We start from the raw sequence: 20,174 nt of genomic DNA on the forward strand, positions 1-20,174 counted from the left end.
AGTGAACGTTTAGAGTCAGGATATACAGTAAGTGAAACCATCAAGCTTACTACAGTACCAAAGCTCCCTGCTTCATGCTGGTTGACATATGAATTACAGAAAGCTTGAAAGGGCCTGAAAAGTTCTCAGTTGTCACAGAGGAAATATGTTTTCTTTACTCCTGTTTCTCCGTCTCTCCTTCATATCAGCCTCACACTGGAGAAACATGACCTGACAAAGACGACTGTTGGACTTCACCTGTGGCTTGTCACCATAAAATTACATTAGCTTGTTGAAAATCAAATACTGATTTTATTTTCTACTGATTGTCATGTTTGAAAGGATGTTTTCAAAAAAATATGGTAACTACAAAAAGTCATATGGGAAATTTAACTTAAGCATGAAAATAATGAATCACTTTTGGAAACGGTGGTCTGACGCTGGCTTATATGAATTAATGATAAGCAGGCCTTGCAGAGGTTTTTAAACCTATAATTTGAGATTTTTGTTTTATTTTTCTCAAATTAATGACAGCTTTTAATGTCTAGAGGAGAATTAATTCAAATAGTTTCCTTTAGGTATCTTTGATTTTTAATTGATGATTGTCTTTCTTTCAAACCTCATACTGGCAACCTCATCATAAACACTTGGCTTTTACTTGAAAATTAAACAGCTGGTATCTGCTAGGTTTTATAACTAGATTACTGTATTCTGGTGTATATGTGACCCTCAGCTGATTATTTGAAATCCAAGCTATCACTGGGTGGTGTCCTGGCTGTCACTTACACTATACAGTTAGTCATTGGCTGACTTATATATAGAAGGCCATCTTAAAGGTTCTGCCACCAAACTTGGGGGTGTGATGAGATGTGTTTAATGTCCTAAAGTCTGATTTTTGGGTCATTTGAAAAGGGCTTAAAATTAAAGGAGAAAGTAACCATGGGTAAATTTAAAGAGATCGTAAATACTATCAGACTTAAATCAACTAGGAAGTGTTGTTGTTATTATCGATTAATTGTGTCTTTTAAGGTATTGAGACATAATTGTTTCACCCAAAACCACTGAGATGTGGCCAGAGAGATATTACCTGGTTAAATAAAAGAAACTGCAAGTAAAATGCAACAGAAACTTAAATGCAGCTAAAACCCTCATCTAAGAGTGTGTATAGTTTAAGCTTAAGCCACTTTACTTGTCTATTTTTAAATTCATGAGTTTTCTCTAAATATTTATACATTTCCAAGTAATCTTCTGGAATAATTTGTGGCTTAATCTGCAAGTGATAATGCAAGACTCACATTGAGCATCCACTTAAAGTGGTGAGGTTTTTTTTTTTTTTTTTTGGTGCATATTGCCAAAACGAGGATTATGCAAAAACAGATTCATGGTCTTTTATTATTTATTTGCGAATCTTGAACTTTTGACCTCAGTATTTTTACAGTCCTAAGGTTTGATTGTCCTTGTGGTGACCTGATAGGTGTCACAGAAGGCTCCCTGTCATTAACACACCTGATAAGGTGGGACGGTGTTTTGTAGTTAGTTGTTCCTGGGTGTCACCTCTTCACCGGGGTCAAATTTATTGTAGCAACGGTCCCTAGCAACACAACGGGTCCATGGAGACTGCCTGTCTGTCCGTGTAAAGGAATGCCAGGCAGTACGAGTCATATACACAGAAAAACCTTGCCGAGGTGTAATTAAAGCTTATGACTTTTATGGACTTGCTTCGCATCGTTTCTTTGAGGTGAATATGGGATGCGGCAGCTCCACAGACACCGTGGTGCAAACATTGACACCCGAGGAGGTGAATGGAGACGAGGTAGGCTGTGTCACACAACCCACCGCTTTTAGTTAACACTCAGACCACTTATAGCTGAGGGGTGCACCTCAGATCTGCTACAACTACAAAACTGCTAAATAAAACTGTATCCACACTTAGGTACACTTATGGTTTGGGGCATTTAGTGAGGTGATGTACAGAGGAGCCATAGCAGCTGTTAATAATTATTATAATTAGTGACTGAGAAGAAAAAACAACCATAGTGCCTCAAACTGATTATTAAAATGAGTCCTAATAACGTTACCAAATTTTAATAGATATAAAAAAAAAAGTCAGTGACACTGGTGAAATAACAACTTTTAAAGTTTTAAAGCAAGTGCTGCTTGGAATTTGTATTTTAGTAATATATAGGCTTAACTTTGTATAGTATAAAGTAAAAGTACCCAAGTTTATGTTAACAGCAAAATGCAACTTAGTCTACTTGAATTATCTAAAATAAATCTGACCAATAGGCCCAGACAAAAACACTATAAAGTCAAATTGCTTATGTTTTGGGCAATTGCAGTGAGATTGTGATGTGTCGTTTGGCTCTACATCAATATTATTTTTGGTATAGGCAGCAAATTCAGAAGTAAGTCCCAAATATATGGTGTATTGTGTGTATTGTTCATAGGGTAATTAAGAAAATTTAAATAAAAAAGCAAATATTAAAATAATAATAATAATAATAGTAATAGGTTTTGATTTTCTTTCAACGTGAACATTTGCTTATTACTCTGTAATAATGTAGAGAAAAGCTGATTTATAAGCTAATATACACCCTATGATACTGAAATATTTAGTAAAAGTACTAATACGTTAGCGTAACACCAAAAGAATAAAAAGTGAAAGTGTTTTTATATGCAAGCTTTTATACTATAATAATAACAAGGACATTGCTGGACTTTTATTGCGAATCCATCAGCATCAGGGCTGAGCTGATTTTAATGAGTAGACGTAGAAATGGAAAAAGAGTAAATGGAAATACTCAAGTAAAGTATCTCAGAATAATACCAAAGTACAACAGTGCTTTAGTGAATATACCATAGATAAGATTAAGGCTCAGATTTCCACGAGTTACTGAACAGGTCACGCCACCGCCCACATCACACGAGCATCATACCAACCAATGGCGAATGTGTTGAAAGTTCTAGCTGCCATGGTATTTCCCACAGGGTCTAACATACTATCACAATCACCATGTCACTAAATAAGGCTCTGAGATTATGTCATTTTTGCTGTCATGTATCATTGCGGTTCCTGAGCTACTGTGTTCATGACAATGAGTCGACACACAACTGCAACCACGACAACGTCATGTCTGTGATGCCGTACAGAAAAAGGCAAGGATGTAAAACTGATGTGCAGGGGGGTGCATTCATTACATAACTGTGTTTTCAGGATGGCAGAGGCAGTAAACTCCGTGGTTGTGGAGACTCAGCCATGTCAAAGGGCACCACAGACAGCGGGGTGGTGATGGACAAGGACATCCCTATGTTACCTGGAGCAGTGCCCAGAAAACTCCCTCCTCTAACATCTGAGTGGATCAGAGAAAGTGAGATAGACACAATTACACAAGCCAATGAGTGCGTTTGACAAATTTGTCAGGAATATCCTCTGTTTCTTATGTTGTGTGTTCCCTCACTGCAGCCCACCCAGAATTTCTGCGGCAGGAGGCCACAGCACAAGACCGTCAAAAGTCCAGTGAGATCCTGGAGGAGCTTTTGAACCAGGGCATTATCTCTGTGGAACAAACCAAAGGAAGGAGTAGAAGTGCTGGAGAAGCTTTTAGCATCATGGTGGGTAACTAATTTGCAGTAGTTAAGGTGGGTTTAAGTCAAGGTTATGATATGAGACTGGATTATTATTATTGTTGTTGTTGTGATATTAGCATATGTTTTTCTTCATTCATAAATCCTGTGAAAAAAGTGTGTCTCTGCTTTAAAGTAACTTTTCATTTGTTTGTATATATTTCAGTCTCAGTCAGTCATCTCCAAAACAGGGATACTTCCAAAAACACTGCTATGTGTCTAACAAAAATACATTCAGATGTAATATTGTCAGGAAGCTTTCTAATCCATTTTTAGTCACTGTTGCATGACTGAACAATAGAATGACATCATGAGGCTCCCTAAAGTGAAATGTGGTCTCAGTCTCAGTAGTGTGAAAGCAGTTTGGCTTCACAATGCAAACTTCTGTCCCATAAGAAAGTACCGTGCACGCTCACCTGTTGTGTTGAGATTGTGTGTTCTCTGTCTCCCCCTGCTGTGTGTCATTGTGTGCATCATCTGTTCCTTACATTGTTGGGACCAAAGCCTGGATGCACACTCACATTGTCAGGGTTCACCATGTCCACACAACTGATGAAAGCAACCATGTTTGTGTGTATAAGCTGAATGACAGGGGGGTGGTTAGACAACAACCTCCTGCCAGACTGGAGTCCCTGAAGGCCAAAAAGGCTCAAACGCTCCCCAGCAGGGAAGACATTGAAGAAAAGATAAGGCTGGCTGATGAGAGACGCAAGGTATTTGTGTGTGTGTGTGTGTTTGTGTGTGTGTGTATGTGTGGGAGGGTTGTGCTTGTGTGTGGCCATGTGGCTCTGCTCATAATTTATGTTTTTTTTCCCCCTCATTTACTGTTGTGCTCCCTTAACCTTCTCTCAGTTAAGGGAAGATGAGCTAAAGATGCGTTTAAGAGCCAAGTCAGCCCATGTTCATGTCCGTACCCCCATCTTGAGGACAGACGAAGATAAAGACACATCCCCCACTCACGTGGAACCATTAGAATCATCTCTCGGTCCTGATCTCCTACATCCACCAGTAGCCGAGGCAGAAGAGTTTACGGAAGAGACTGGAGGGGACGGCACAGAGTGCACAAATGAAATGTCCAGAGCAGAGGAGAGTGAGGATGGTGATGAGGAGGAGGATGCGAGGGACCTCCTCACAGCCTTGAGGGAGCTGGAGAGTGACTCTAGCTTTCAACATGTAGTAGAAAAAGAGCAGACATTTTAAATGATCACATGAATTATCTACTGATGACTAGTAAGAGTGACAGAGAGCCAAAATAATTCCTTTTGCACAGAGGCGAGACCTGTTGAAACTTGTATGAAAAAAATTAGATATACACCGAATATATACATAAAGTTAGTATTGTCTGAGGGAAAAATGATTTTTAAAAATGATTTAAATGATCTAATTAAGGTGTTGTTAGACTTCCTGTATAAATAAGGCTGATATGAAGTTTTGTTTTCACCTAAAAAACACAATTTCCAGTGCAGGGAAGTGCATTGGCCTAAATTTAGTAATAATATAGCTCAGCTTTTTTCTTTACAATAAAATTTGAATTCACTTCCTACCAACACTTAATGTTTTTGCCAACATACCGAACTGACTTTTACATTTTATTTATGAAAAGTCTATTATTGGCTGTACTTTGGGAAGTTTTTATTTTGGTCAAGTTTAGCTAACTTGAAATTGTGCAATCCATCTATAAAAGAAGCTATTATACGGTTTTTGTATTAGGTGAGGATGTGCCTTGTTTTGAAAAGACTTGTAAGCTCAAACCGTTGTTAATCAATAAATTTACCTTATTCCCTGAAGAAGCAGGGTGTGGGCTCAGCGATTTGTCACAATCAAAAAATGTAAAACCTTATGAAATCATCTAATTTAACCACATCAAAAGTTACATTCTTCATTATTTTTCCCAAGACCTTTGGGTGACTGTGCTTTTCAGCTGTTCTAGTGACCTTTGACCTACAGCTTTTCTCTGCCTGACAGGTGGAGGCTGTAACCAAATGGAGTTATAGTTTCTGCTCTACAGCACTAATCTTTGTGTCTTACTTAAACTGGAATAAAAACTTATGTCAATTTACTAACAGCTCAGCCAAATATGGAAATTACTTAATTGTTAGTGAGGCATATTCCCACTTACATGTGGAAGTATCACATTGAATATTTTTAAAATTGTTAGAAAGAAAGTAACACTTGAGCACAGGTTGTTTTTTTAGAACTACAAGAGGATTCAGGCTAGTCAGCATGCTGCACATGAACAGAGACAACAAGGGGGATGCAACATGACCGGATCCCCATTGTTGAGCCTGGGAAACTCGACACTGGTCCCCTTTTTTCACGACACCAGTTAGATTTTAAAGGGCGTGTGGCTGCATTAATAAAACAGTGAGTGATCTGAGACGCCACAAAAAGAGGTTCTATCAAGTTGCATTTCATTGTAAGCTGGAGTTTTAAAGAGGTAATGCACATTCAGGTGTGTGAGGGGGATTAAATGTGCCTTTTGTCACACTTTTAAAAATATAGATTTTGGTTTTATTAGACAAAACAATTCTAAGACCAATTAGGGTTGTCTGCTTTGGTGACATGTAGCTCAAACAAATCTGATTGGTCGTCAGCGTCCCCAAAACATGATGTGCGATCAGGCGTCTTCAATTTATGATCATAATGTCAAATGACACAATCATGCAACACAATCATGCTCCCGCTTGAAATGTGTCAACTCACCGTACACGCTGTGACAGGAAATACTGTGTGTAGACCAGGCACACAGCGCATAAAGAAGCGGAGCTGCCATCAATGATTAAGAGCTGAATTTCCTCTCACATTACTGTACATGAATTACTCATCACGGCTGTTCCTAAGAAGATCCAGCAGGCAGCCCAGCGCAGAGGAGGCCAGGCATCACAGCTTATTTTAATCATTGATGAGCAGAGACTCTTGACTGAATTGATCTCTGGGAGCTTATCAAATTATCTGTGCGTAATTTTATGACGCACGGCGCAATACAGTCACCTTAAAGTTAGTTTCTTATTACCCGATATAAGTGAAGTTAAGTGACGTGTAATCATGCTTTTTAAGACAATAAAGGTTTATTATGCAAAATGTTTTCCCCAAACCTGTTACTCCCAATGGTGTTCATCGTCTTAAGACATTTGTAGTGACTGTTAAATGCACAGGACAAAGGAACATGCCAAGACCATGTCAACCTCCATCTGAGGCCAGATCTTTCAAAGCTGCAGCTGTCTGTCTCAGGCCCCTGGCCGGCTGTTTGTATAGGAGGCCTGTAGGAACACAGAGAGGACCTTTTGCACTGCGAAGTTCAACTGTGATTTGTGTTTTATCACATAGAAGACAGTAAAGACCAACATGAACAGTTTTCCGTACTGACCGACTGAAAAGCTGCTGCTTCCCTTTATCTCCACTCTATTATCAGTGGAATCAGGTTTTGTTGGGCCCTGTCGGTTAATAAACCGCGATTCCAGTAAAGACAGACCCGGGTCTTTTTTCTGTTTCTCTCTGTGCAGGCTTCCCAGCTGTTGGTGTGCGCCGGTGGGCGGGTAGAGATGGACGAAAAGCTGGGTGGAGTTAGGAGCAGCGCTTTTAGGAATGGTCCCCAAACCTATTTAGTTAGACGGCAGAGTTACGAAGAAGAGCTAGAAACACCTGATGGTCTCGTTGGGACGATCCGCTCCATTTAACTCCTCTATTAACTGCCGGAAGATAAATCTACCTCCGGGCTTCGTTTTTGTCAAGTCTCTGTTTTGTTTTCTCTGCCGAAAAAGTTACAGAGCCAGCTGATCTCTCTTTTCTCTCTTCATCCAAAGAACTATTGATAAGGAGACATTGCACTATTGTTTCTACTGTTCCATTTATTGTATTTTGCACTAACGATGCACACCACTCAAAAGGACACGACCTATACGAAGATTTTTGTCGGGGGTCTTCCCTACCACACCACGGATTCGAGTCTCAGGAAATATTTTGAGGTGTTTGGTGAGATTGAAGAAGCCGTGGTCATTACCGACAGACAGACCGGCAAGTCGAGGGGTTATGGATTCGTAAGTGTCACTTAATATCACACTTATCCATTTTCACACATGTTTTTACTCCACATTTTACGCATGTAAAATGACTTCCATCGCGGGTCTGTGTCAGTGTGCGCTTCTGTTGCTGTCTTTCAAAACATCATGAGTAACATGAATATGCCTGCAGTCATGGGATGTTTATGTTTTGATAAGCAGGACCTGCTTAAATTTGTCACTGGCTTCTGTTGCAATGTCGCACCCACCAACTTGTTGAGCGTTGGTATGCGCCCTGACACGCTTTAAAAGTGAGCTGCCCTCAGCCTGACAGCTCTGGTGGGCTGAGAAAAAAAACACATGATGATGTTTCGATGTTACTGAGAGGATTTCTAAAACAGCTACGTAGGTTTCATCATCTAAATACTGTTTACAAGGTTGGAAAAATATCAGACTCCCACTTGTCATAAAACCTGACAGACAAAAGGGATCTGCAGAAAAAGAGAGCAGAGATATAAATCTGCCAGACATTTAATAGTGAGCCAGTATGTTTACAGTATCTCTTTTTAGTGATTGTTTATTTCAACTTTAGAGGGTCGTGCACACAGGGTATTTACAGAGAGATCGGGACACCAAATTGGGGCTTTAGTTGGATTAATCAGAAACTATTTACCATTATTATTACAGCTAATATCATTTTGTGTATTTTGATGAAGTACAAAGTTGCACAGTCACAAAGGACATGTGCTATCATGTGTATTTGTATGTAGAACTAATATTTTGTACAAATCACAGGTGGATATATTAATATATAATGGGACAATACTGGAACGATGGTCAGTCAGTCACTCCAGCCATCTTTTCATTCCCTGCTGCTAGTTTTAACACATCCACATGAGGACGATGGATGTATGTGTGTGCTGCCAAATTCTGGCTGCTGTTAATGATGAACACACACACACACATACACACACACACACATACACACACACACACATACACACACACACACACACACACACACACACACACACACACACACACACAGAAGACAAACATACACCCACAACCCACACACTCATACAAAATGTTTTCCCACTCTAATTTCTGTAAATCATGCATGTTTTTGTTGCTGCCATGGCGACCTGTTATTTCTGCAAGAAAAGAAAATATCGACCTTATTTGTACGCACTGGCCTCAATAAACTAAATCTATCCCATTCTGTGTGTGTTCCTCTGTCAGGTGACAATGTCGGACCGCTCAGCCGCAGATCGGGCTTGTAAGGACCCCAACCCAATCATTGATGGCAGGAAGGCCAATGTCAACCTGGCCTACCTGGGGGCCAAACCACGGGTGATGCAGCCAGGTGATCCAAATAATAATATATAAAATGAAAACAAATTTAAAAACTTTTTCCATTCGGAATATGTTTTTTTTTTAAAGCAAATGCTCAACAATAATCATCCAAGCACTTACATTAACTCCAAAAAGACTTTTGTTTTTGTATCTACCTGTAGAAAACACCTTTGCCCCTGCTGTGTTTATTTGGGATTTTTAAGTGTAGTTGTTTTTTTAGCAAAGCACAAAACAAGAAAATCAACTCAGTCTTTTTTTCACCTGAGGGCTCATTTGTTTTTTGTTGTTTTATTTTTTATTGTGCAGATGCAGTGACATGTAGGGAGGCTGTATATTCAGTGTTTCAGTGACCTTTTCAGTTACTTATTTCCTCTGCTTCGCAGGTTTTACTTTTGGTGTTCCCCAGATTCACCCTGCCTTCATCCAAAGGCCTTATGGGTAAGTACATACACTTCAACAGATCAGTAGATTGTTTATATGCTCATTGCTCTAGAGACAGAACATGAAAGCAATAATTTAAAACAGGTTCTGGATTTATGTTTCCTTTGTTATAATTGATATTAAAGGCGTATATTTTGTCTTTATTCCCCTTTTATCCCTAGTTATTAATAATTGATGATAATTAGAGGTGGACAAGAAGTAGTATGTATCTTGTATATTTATTACTGTCCACCAAAAACCGAGACACAGTGTGTGAAAGTGTGTGAGTGTGTCTTAATACTCGTGTGTGTGATGATGGAAACTTGCAGCTTGACTCAATGTTATCTATCTTTCTCTGGTTCGACAGGCTCTCGGTTAAGCTAGCTGTGCTGGTTTGTGGAATAGTTCTGCGAACATAATCACAGATCAGAGAAAGGAATTACCTGTAGAGTCAAACACACACAAACAAGCTGTGAAAATGGTGATTATAGATGCATGTATGTGGATTTTATTTGATTTTTGACCTTTTTTCTTTTATTTGAATAGAACTTAGAGCTTTGTGTGCAGTTATGAAGTGGTGTTGTTAGCTAAACCGTGTGCTTTCTTACTTTAATGACCAAAAAAAAAAAAAAAAAGCTGAACTGACTGAATTTTTGGGGTGTTCTTTGTCTTTTGTGGAAGCGTGTTAACTTTGCCAAAAAAGACCAAGTTTTTTTTTTATTTTAGCTTGTATTTGGCCTGTTTTGTTTAACAGGATTTGCTGTTTCATATGTTTTCATGTCTTCTTGGAGTGAGTGGTGAAGTGAAGTGAGTGGTCTTTTTTTTTTTACCTTAGTTCTCTCCTTATTCCTGCCCCTCACACTTTAGCCGTTAATAATTTTTTGCATGTACTTACAGCATCTTCCTAGTGTTAGTGGCAGTTTCTTACGTTAACACAACGTGTCAGAGACAAATTCTCTGTCTCTTGCTTTGTCGTTTCATTGCTGTCCTGTCTGTTTCCTTGCTTTCTCTGCACCAAATTTCATTTTTGGCAAGTAGTGCTGCTGTACATTTGGATGTGGATGTCTATGAATGAATGATGAGTCTGTCAGTTCTCCTATAAGCTATATGTGGTCTGGTGACAGTATGCCTTTGTTACATAGTAATATGTGCTCTTATTGTGTTTGTCTGTGGCTTTGTCCGTCCCCATGCACGCTCATTTTCAGCCCAGCTCAGCGCACCAAAGTCTCCAATGTGACACAAACAAATGTCTGGATGTCTCTCTCTCTCTCTCTATAATTCTCTCGCAGTGAGCTTTCGTCACATGGGCCTGGGGTGTTAAGAAAAACAAACGCACCCATTGTGACACAAAGCCCCGAATGCTGACGCTGCAGTCGCATGAAGCTCTGTGTTGTGTGAATGTGTGTTGGGGGTTCTAGTGAGGGTGAGGGAGCCATCTCTCTCTGTCATGTAAAAGCAGAGTAGGGGCCATTTAAACAAAGTCAGGGTTAGTGTTTCAGTGGCAAAACAAATCTAGAACTTTGTCATGTACTTATCCATCTCATCGGAACCAGAAACATCTATCAGTTTGTTACAAACAGTACATAAACATGCAGCTTTCAAATATATGGAGTAAATAACTGGGGAAAAGTAAGAAAAGTCTGAGCACAGATCAATCAGCAAGTCCAGAATTTAAGGGCATGCAGGGACAGATTATTTAATGCAGAACACGTTTTCACACTATCTATCATTCACTGTCTCCAGTCCTGTGTATGCTCAGGTTTGGCTGTTTTTACTCCTCTTTAAAGTGAGATTCAAGAAAACACCACTGGATCTGACCCAGAAGTGTATCATCATCCTGTTAAACCTGGCTTTGCAAATTATATAAGGAAAGTCATGTCAAGTCCGTTTCTGAGTTTCTGTGAATCCTTAAAATCACAGGCTTTTCTGTCTCTACTGTTTATATAAATAGCACTTTTTATGTGAACTAAAAAAATTCTTACTCAGGAGACATTCACCAATCAGAGGACACCAGCAGCAGTATAACATCCCAGCTTCTTGAACTGAACAACACTGTATAGAAAGTCAAAGACATTATGTTGTTAAAAGAAATTAACAAAATTAAAAAGCCCAAAGTTCACTGTAAGAACATTTGACTTTAGCTGCTAAAAATAATGTCTTTTCCCTGAGAGCAGGTTTCAATTTAGACATTTTTGAGTGAGGATTTTGAATTCAAACCTTCTTCTGCCTGTTGCACCCCGATACATTTGTTTCAAATTCATATAAATCCATTTATCCACACTCAGTACCCCATAATGACAAAGGGAAAAACTGAATTTTAGAATTGTCTGTAAATATATTAATAATAAACTACTATATATTAATAAAAAACTGAAATATAAAATATACATAAGTATTCAAACCCTTTACTCAGTGTGTTGTAGAAGCACCTTAGACAATTACTGCCTCACATCAGGTTGGATGGGGACTGTTGGCAGACAGCCATTTTCAGGGTTTAAGTCAGGGCTTTTGGCTGGGCCACTCTAGGACATTCACAGAGTTGTCCCTGAGTCACTCCTTTGTTGTCTTGGGTATGTGCTTAGATTGGTGTCATACTTCGTGTATGCTCTGTATGACCTGTGAGCCTTCAGCCAAGCTTGAGGTCCTGAGAACTGTGGAACCCACTTTCACTGAGGATACCTCTGTACTTTTCCTCAACCCTGACCAGTTTCTAGGCCCTGCTGCTGAAAAACACCCCTACAGCATGATGCTGCCACCATTACTGTAGGGATGGTATTGGGCAGGGAATGAGTGGTGCCTGGCTTCCTCCAGAAATACATTTAGAATTGAAGCCCAGATTGGCGGAGGGCTGCAGTGATGGTTGTCCTCCTGGAACTTTGTCCCATCTACAAAAAGGATCTCTGGAGCTTATTTAGAGTGACCCAGGCTCTGTGCCTTACAATAATCCTGTTTCTAAGCTCTGCAGGGAGTTTCTTTGACCTCATGGCTTTTGCTCAAATAGAGTATGCATTGTCAGCTGTGAGGCCTTCTACAGGAGGTGTGTGCCTTTCAAAATCATGTTCAATCAATTTAATGTACCACAAGTGTTCTCCAATTAAGGTGTGGAAACATCTCAGCAATGATCAAGAGAAATGGGAGGCACCTTAGCTAAAAAGTGTAAAACAAAGTGGTATTGCAACAGGTCTGATATAACACTAAGCCCAGTGTGATATTTTAGTTTTCCCTTTTTCATTAATTTCTAAAATTCTGTTTTCAAGTTGCACTTATCAGGTACAGTACTATAAGGCAGCAACGTAACAAAATTTTAAAAAGTGAAGCGTGTCGGAATACTTTCTGAATGTTCTGTACAAAATCTCAGGATTTTATGGATTAAATAAGCAGAAACTGGTGAGTGTAACTTGGCAAAACAAACAAACAAACTGACAAAACACAAGCTCAGTCCATTTCTAGTTATATTGTTCATATGTGAATTTTATTATTTTCACCATCTCCCCCATACAGTATTTGTATTGCTATGTTTAAAATCTTTCAATGCAGTGGGAGTTTTAAAAATTGAAAAAACACCTGCACTAGCGTTAATATAGTGACATTTCTGAAATGTATATTGTATATTACATTTACCATGAAAACAAAACGATGACCTTGGATATAATTCTTTAAATATCAAATTAATGATTATGATTGTGTAATATTATTACTAACTGATAGATTCTCTCTATGATTTAAAATAACATCACATTTTTAAACTTTCCCTAATAGTCTTATTTGCTTAATTACAGTCTACTGGTTTATTTAACTTGTCGACATAAGTAAAATTTATAATTACAAGTTAATGTAAACAGGATTTGTTAAAAAGTTGGTATAATGGAAAACAAAAAAGGGAGATTTAAGGTGGATTAAGGTGAGGCCCTGCTGAGCAGTCGAATTCCTGAACTCTGTCTCCACTGCATTTTAAAGTTATTTAAATATTTGAATCTCTGGCCTAGAGTGCAAGCGGTGTTGAAGCTCCTTCCAGTGTGATGTCACATGGGTCCTCACATTGGACACATGAGGATAAACCCAGCCCTGCTACACTGAGGGGTTACAGAATGGTACACAGCAAGTATGAGTTTTGTGAAGTTTGTGTGGCAACCGGGTGAAGAGGAAGGCAGGATGTTGGAAGTGTGCTTTAAGAACAAACTAAAGACAAACTTTTTAAGCAACCCCAGCCATGAATTTTGCTTCATTCTCCTATCCAGCTGAAGGAATATAAAAGTCCTTTTACTGAAGGAAATGATTTTTACTTGTTAGGAAGCTATACCAGATTTTTCCCCATCTCATTCAGGATCAAAATTGAGTTTGCAGATCGCTTTGTAACTGCTGTGTTAGTTCATGTACATCTTCAATGGCCACCGTTATGTAGCAGTTGTGTGAAAGAATATGTATTAATAATTAGGCTGTGCTTCTGTTGGTGAGGTGGGGTAAAATTGGAGGCCACACCTCCAGCCAATCAGAGGAGGGGCTAATGAAAAATGCAAATTTAAATAACTTCCAAACAGCGTGCTTCAACACAGAGGGGGATCTGTTGGTGAATAAAATGCCGCAGATCTGTTTGAAATAAACTCAGTATTAATGAAAATGAGTCAAGGCCATAATAACAGCTCTTTGACAAGCCCACATATGCCACGTGTCTGTGGGAAAGTGCAGCTTCTGGAAAATTATCATAATATTTGAAAGCTTGAGATAATGAATTGCACATGTTGCATCTTTGGGAGCTGGTATCACATCAGTTCAACTATTACTGCGCTTTTGTTTCAGTCATTACGTCATCCACCTCCAGAGGAGTTTTCTCCCTGTTTACTGAAAGTGAATAATTCAGGGATTACAGATAATGAACAGTCTATCAGAGACTCCTATTCACCCAGTTTTAGAGACATATAATATAATAGTAACATCTTCCTGGAAACCTGCCTTTCCCTGCCAAGTGCGCGTGTCAGCATCACATGATGATGAAAATGCAGTTTCGGAGGATTTTCCAGTTAAAGTGCTGAAAACAACAAATCTTTTCAATGCAGAAATTTTGTGACTTGCTTTTATAAATCAGCCTAACCTGTGTGTGAGGTTTTTTTTCTTGTGTCTTTTCAGATGAGTGATTGTGCTGTGTCCTTGTTGTTGTCATTCTTGTAGTTGTCATTCTTGTAATCAGTCTAGTCTAGGTGGACTATTTTTACATATTTCTTCCTCTCTGACGCCTTGCTGTTGTTTTGTTTTTCCTGTTTTTCTGTGAGCCCTGTGTTTTCGGTTGACATGTGGATTGGATTGGATAATGGCGTGCTGACAATAGGGTTGCCATGATAGATCCTGCTTTTCAACTTATTTTCTGCACCTTTCTTTTATCTCTCCCAGTCTAGACTCACATCCTGATGTTCATTTATGCAGACTCAGCAGATTATATTGAAATTCCTGGATTCTCTCTTAACAGATTTTTTACCTCACCTACAGTTTGTTGGAGTCTTGTGCAACTAGTATAAAATTTGTCCAAGCCTGACACTGCTTAGACCATTTCAATTAAAGTCCGTTTTCAAGAGTTTTCCTTCCATAGAAGTTAACACTTACTTTCTTTGAACCAGATGGTCCATTGAATATCAAAAGCTCCCCTCATACTCACTGTGCCACAGACCTTATAGAGTCTGTGTGGTTGGGATAAGGGTATGTGATGGAGGGCAGAATGTGCTCATTGTTCATAATTGTTTATTTAATCAAAACATCCCTCTGGGTGCAGGGCCTAGTCCCGACTCCCCCCGCTGCTTTCCCGGCTCTTTGTCCCTACACAGAGAGGGAAATGGCTAGCAGTATCCCTTTTTGAAAACTGTCCAGCTGTCAAAGTGGCAGTGACATTTTCACAATGCCTCCCTGGGTTCATCTCCTCTGTCCACACCCCAGCCCCTGCAACCCCCCCTCCCCCCACCCACATACACACACACACACACACACACACACACACACACTCTGCTTGCTCTCCAGCAAGCAGGACGATGGCACCAAAGCCAAATCCACATGTGACCCACAGACTCTGCCTCTCTGTAGTTCTGTTTTCGCAACACAAACTCAAAACAGTAAAAACTGAACCAGACATTGTTGTATCCCATGAAGAAGAAGACATCATCAACCAGGCTTCACTTTTGTTCACAAATGTGCATTTCAGTGAGCCAGAGGCTAAATATGCAGCCTCGGGGTGTTTTTTCTCACCTTTCAATCTTCTTTTCACAGAGATGTCTATTTTGGCAACCCTATATTGTTCTAATCCCTACTAGCAGGCATTTCCTTGGTGTTATTGACTGGTGGGGTGAATTGGATTGGGGCTGGGGGGTGGTAGGGTGCTTGGCCGCAGTGTGATGAAGTTAGGTTTTAGGGTGGTTTGGGGGATCTTAGGGTAGAGGCAGGCCAAGCTGACATCAAATAATTAGTGGTGAGAAAACTGACTGTTGCCTTGCCTCATGTCAATTTTGTCTGGACCAAAAAGAGGGGCTTGAACGCCCAAAGACTAAAGCCAAAAGTCCATTAGCACATATATTCTGTTAGCTTTGATTAGCTGTTTTCTTTGTGTATGGTTTGTAGATGTAGTCCTATCTTCCACTTTCCCATTTTTAATCGACAAACACAGACCACCACCACCTGGTTAAATTAGTTATTTTCACCCATGCAGGTGCATAACATAGATGCTGGTTGTAGTCTTTGCAGCATGTTTAGGTGACAGTTTTGGTCCGGACGAAGGTGAGATGAGACTTTGCAACACTCGGCCTTTGTCGTCATTTGTTCTTTGACGTTGGCTTAGTGTGTCTCTTAAATTTGGTGTGTGGTCACAAATGACACTAACCCTTCATATGTGTGCTTATTCCACAGCATCCCGGCCCACTATGTGTATCCTCAGGCATTTGTGCAGCCTAGTGTGGTCATCCCTCATGTGCAGCCCACAGCTGCTGCGCCTGCAACAGCTTCCTCCCCCTACATCGACTACACCGGAGCAGCCTATGCGCAGTATTCTGCAGCTGCAGCCAGCGCTGCTGCTGCTGCATATGAGCAGTATCCCTACGTTGCCTCCCCTGCAGCCACAGGATATGTGGCCACTGCTGGCTACAGCTACGCAGTCCAGCAACCTTTAGCCACCGCCACCCCAGGCTCGGCCGCGGCTGCCGCCGCTGCCTTCAGCCAATATCAGCCACAGCAGCTGCAAGCTGACCGCATGCAATAGCAGCCACTGCAACCATCAAACGAGCAGAAATGGGAGGCCCGGCCCTGGCCGCGGCTGATTGGTCAGCAGAAGGAGCTGCAAAGAAAAAGGAAGAGAGAGTGTCTTTAAGGGTGAGAGTGTCAGCGACTCTAAGAAAGAGTTGCTTAAAAAAGGTGATGATGGTGATGGTGGAGATGATGATGGTGGTGGTGGTGAGGTGGGAATGTTTTACAGTAACTTTCCAACTTGCTGTGCTTCAACCAAAAAAATCTGAAAATGAAAAAAAGTCGCAGAACAAATAATGGAAAGTATTTACTATCATTGTTTTTGTTATTACTATGAATATTATCATTATCATTACTATTATCATTGTATTAGAGTACTTATTTCTAGAGAAGAATGCAGGAACTAATCCCTGTGGTTGGTATAGGTGTCGAACTAAGCCTTTAAGTCCTATTGCTGTCTTTAACATTAGGTTATTTGATGCCCTCATAACATTTATATTTATTATTGTTATTGTTACACACTGAGGGCTTTCCTTGTCCTTTTTGTCTTTTCAAGTGCATTTTTTCGAGTTGATATTTTCTGATTATCAGGGAAATGGAACCGTTTCCAACCGTTTATTTTGTGACCTCTGTCAGGAAGTCGAGGAATCCTAGCTTGTTGTGTCACACATATTTGAAGAACTACCTTTTATTTTCCTGATGCTGAATGTCCCTTTTTTACTGTGTGTCTTGACCTCTTCATCTATGTAAAGCAAGCAAATCACCAGGAGACAACAACACAAAGAAAGAAAAAACTGAAAATGTCATCAATTCTGACTTGACTCTTGGACTGAAACAGGAACTTGGCAAACAAAACAAAGGCACTGACAAAAGAAGAGAGATTAAAAACAGCTTCAGACAATGACAAACACTAAATCGTATACTGATAACATGCACGCATGACACTTAAAGACAAAGACAGCACAGTTGTGTTTCTCTCTGAAAAGAAAAAGAGAGAAACAAAGAAAGAAAGAAAGAGGCAGAGATGGAGCAGCTGCTGGTGGGGGTGGACAGAGCTGCTTCAGCGCCACACAGACAGATCGCTCTGGAAAGAACGCATCACTTGTGCTCATTTGTTGAGCTGTCACATTTTAATCCCTAGCTGGGCCCATTTGGGAACCAACTCTACAGCCCCTCCACCCAACAGAGAGCCCCCCAGTCATTTGGCCCTGCCGCTGTCAGCACTTCCACCTCTGTGCTGCTGTAGTCTGGTGTCAGGTACACACTCACAAACACACACTTTCACCAAAGCCACCCCAACAACTGGCCTGCCTCATGTCTATCAAGAACACCAGGTGGGGTGAAGAGGAAGGGGTTTACTGTTGGATGTTATGTTGGTCTGTGTGCCTTACATTTTTACTGCTATTTAAGAGGAAGAAAAAACAAAACAAAAAAAGAGAAATATTTACTATTTAAGATATTTATTTTTGAGGGTTGACTATGTTGACACTCTGAGAGTAGAGATTTAGTGGCGGTACTGTATTAATAACATTATTATGTACTCATCTCAAGGCATATATAAGTTATTGATTAGATTTAGTAATATTATTATAACTTTTATTGTTTTTATTATTATTATTATTATTATTATTATTATTATTATTATTATTATTATTATTATTATTATTACTATTAACATACTCAACCAAAAATGTTGATATAGTAGTTATTTAAGATGTTATGTGCACTGCATCTTTTTGATTCTTTAGAACATGACATTAATTATTAGCTTAATGCCTTTTGTATAAAATAACTTTATTTAAATGCAGGCCTACATTCAGATTGTACTCTGACTCTACTGTCTACTGTTTAGATGAGAGAAAAATAATAATAATTACGACAAAAACAAGCGAACATGCTGCTTTCTCCACTAGAATGTATTGTCGTCATCGTCGAGGTTTCAGTAGCTGTGCTTCATTTGCTTAATATTCATCAGATGGGCTATTTTACACTGTTGGGAATTTTTATACTTGAACTATTTCTTACAAGGGAAATATGATAAATAAATGACAAAAATACTTTTTTAGAAAGCTTTTCATTGTCACTGGATGAAGGCTTGGTAAAGTGTTAATATTTAAATGCAAAGGACCTGTTGATATTAAAACAAAATCTACTCCAATTGGAATAAAATGTTCTATATTTAAAAGGCTTGGTGACATTTCTTTTCATTTGAGCTTATATATATATAAAACACCTCTCATATTAAGCCAGATGCTGCACACATACATAGTGTGAAACAATCCCGAGGATCTTCACATTGCAGGTCACACCCATGGTTTGCATGGCTACAACGGACACATAACTAAGTCTCTCAGACCTCATTCTATCAATGATTTGTCCTCCAATCAATAATTCACGTTTTAAACAAAGAGTCTCCTGCTGCATCTCTGACTTCTTTTATACCACTCCTGGGAGTATTTTTGGTTCCTGGTGAAACATGACACTGGCCCATGTACTGCAGGTGGGTGACCATGACATCAAAGCAGCAAGGCCTTATGGGTGAAATCAGCAGTTATGCTAACTCATGACAAAATTAAATTTGTTTCTTCATTTAAAATGATGATGTAGAACTATGAGAATTTATTGGCATCCTTGGAGTACTACTGAAAATAGTTTAACTTGTCTATTTTGCCAAAAAGTACAAAAAGATTCATGTCAAAGTGAAAACAGAAAACTCTACAAAGATATTTTAATTCATTCAAAATATAAAACTGAAAGAGATTGCATAAACATTAACCTCCTTTAAAGTAACATGCTTAAATCATCAACAATGCAGCAAGCTGCTTTTAGACATCACATGGTTGGTTAATTGTGGATCATCAGAGTCCAGTGAATGTGTTTGAATGTGATCGTTAAAGATTAATACATCATGAAAACAAAACAACACTCAAAGCAACTCTGTGGAAAGATTATTGAAAAGCATAAATCAGGGAATGGATACAAAAACATATTTAAGTCAGTGCCTTAGAGTAGAGGTAAATCCATTAAAGTAAAGGAACATGACAGAGGTATAAATCTGCCTAGAATAGGCTGCCCCCCCAAAAAACTGAGTGACTTTGCAAGAAAGGCACAGTAAAGGAGGCCACTAAGACACCTATGACTCCTCTGAAGGAGATACACGCTTCGGTGGCTCAGATGGGAGGGACTGTACAAACAACTGTTGTTCATTCTTGTGCTTTTTATGCCCACCATACACCACAACTCTGTAAGTGTTAATAACTGTAGCTCCTTGAATGAACCATCCAGCACTTACATTTTAGTAAAATATCTAATTTGGGGGAGACAGGGTTGGAAGCCTAGAAGCAAGTCATACTAACAGAAGGTTCTATGCATTCTGACAATAACGTGTCAACGGATTGTAGAAACAAGCAGTCAAGTTTGGGGTCCAGGTTTTGGTGAAAATATATTGGCATCTCTATTTACAAAACCTGTTAATCTGAAATTGTGCGAATTTTTAAGAATGTGATATATCAAACTTGATTATAGGAATTAGGACTAAGGACTAAGCATCCAGGATGTACCTACTTTTGTCCTACATAAATA

At 39.4% G+C, this 20,174-nt stretch overlaps 2 protein-coding genes across 2 annotated transcripts; both read left to right on the forward strand.

The window, feature by feature from the left end:
- Positions 1-1,567: 1,567 nt before the first annotated feature.
- On the forward strand, positions 1,568-5,382 carry stmnd1 (stathmin domain containing 1). The gene is made up of 5 exons (XM_067481543.1): positions 1,568-1,792; positions 3,194-3,347; positions 3,443-3,591; positions 4,185-4,316; positions 4,456-5,382. The coding sequence occupies exons 1-5, from the start codon at positions 1,724-1,726 to the stop codon at positions 4,801-4,803; spliced, it is 852 nt and encodes a 283-aa protein (XP_067337644.1). The 5' UTR covers positions 1,568-1,723; the 3' UTR covers positions 4,804-5,382.
- A 1,812-nt stretch (positions 5,383-7,194) lies between these two features.
- On the forward strand, positions 7,195-17,502 carry rbm24a (RNA binding motif protein 24a). The gene is made up of 4 exons (XM_067500951.1): positions 7,195-7,640; positions 8,844-8,967; positions 9,341-9,395; positions 16,260-17,502. The coding sequence occupies exons 1-4, from the start codon at positions 7,473-7,475 to the stop codon at positions 16,606-16,608; spliced, it is 696 nt and encodes a 231-aa protein (XP_067357052.1). The 5' UTR covers positions 7,195-7,472; the 3' UTR covers positions 16,609-17,502.
- Positions 17,503-20,174: the final 2,672 nt, after the last annotated feature.

This window comes from Channa argus, chromosome 1 (genome assembly GCF_033026475.1).
Source record: "Channa argus isolate prfri chromosome 1, Channa argus male v1.0, whole genome shotgun sequence".
NCBI classification, from domain to species: Eukaryota; Metazoa; Chordata; class Actinopteri; order Anabantiformes; family Channidae; genus Channa; species Channa argus.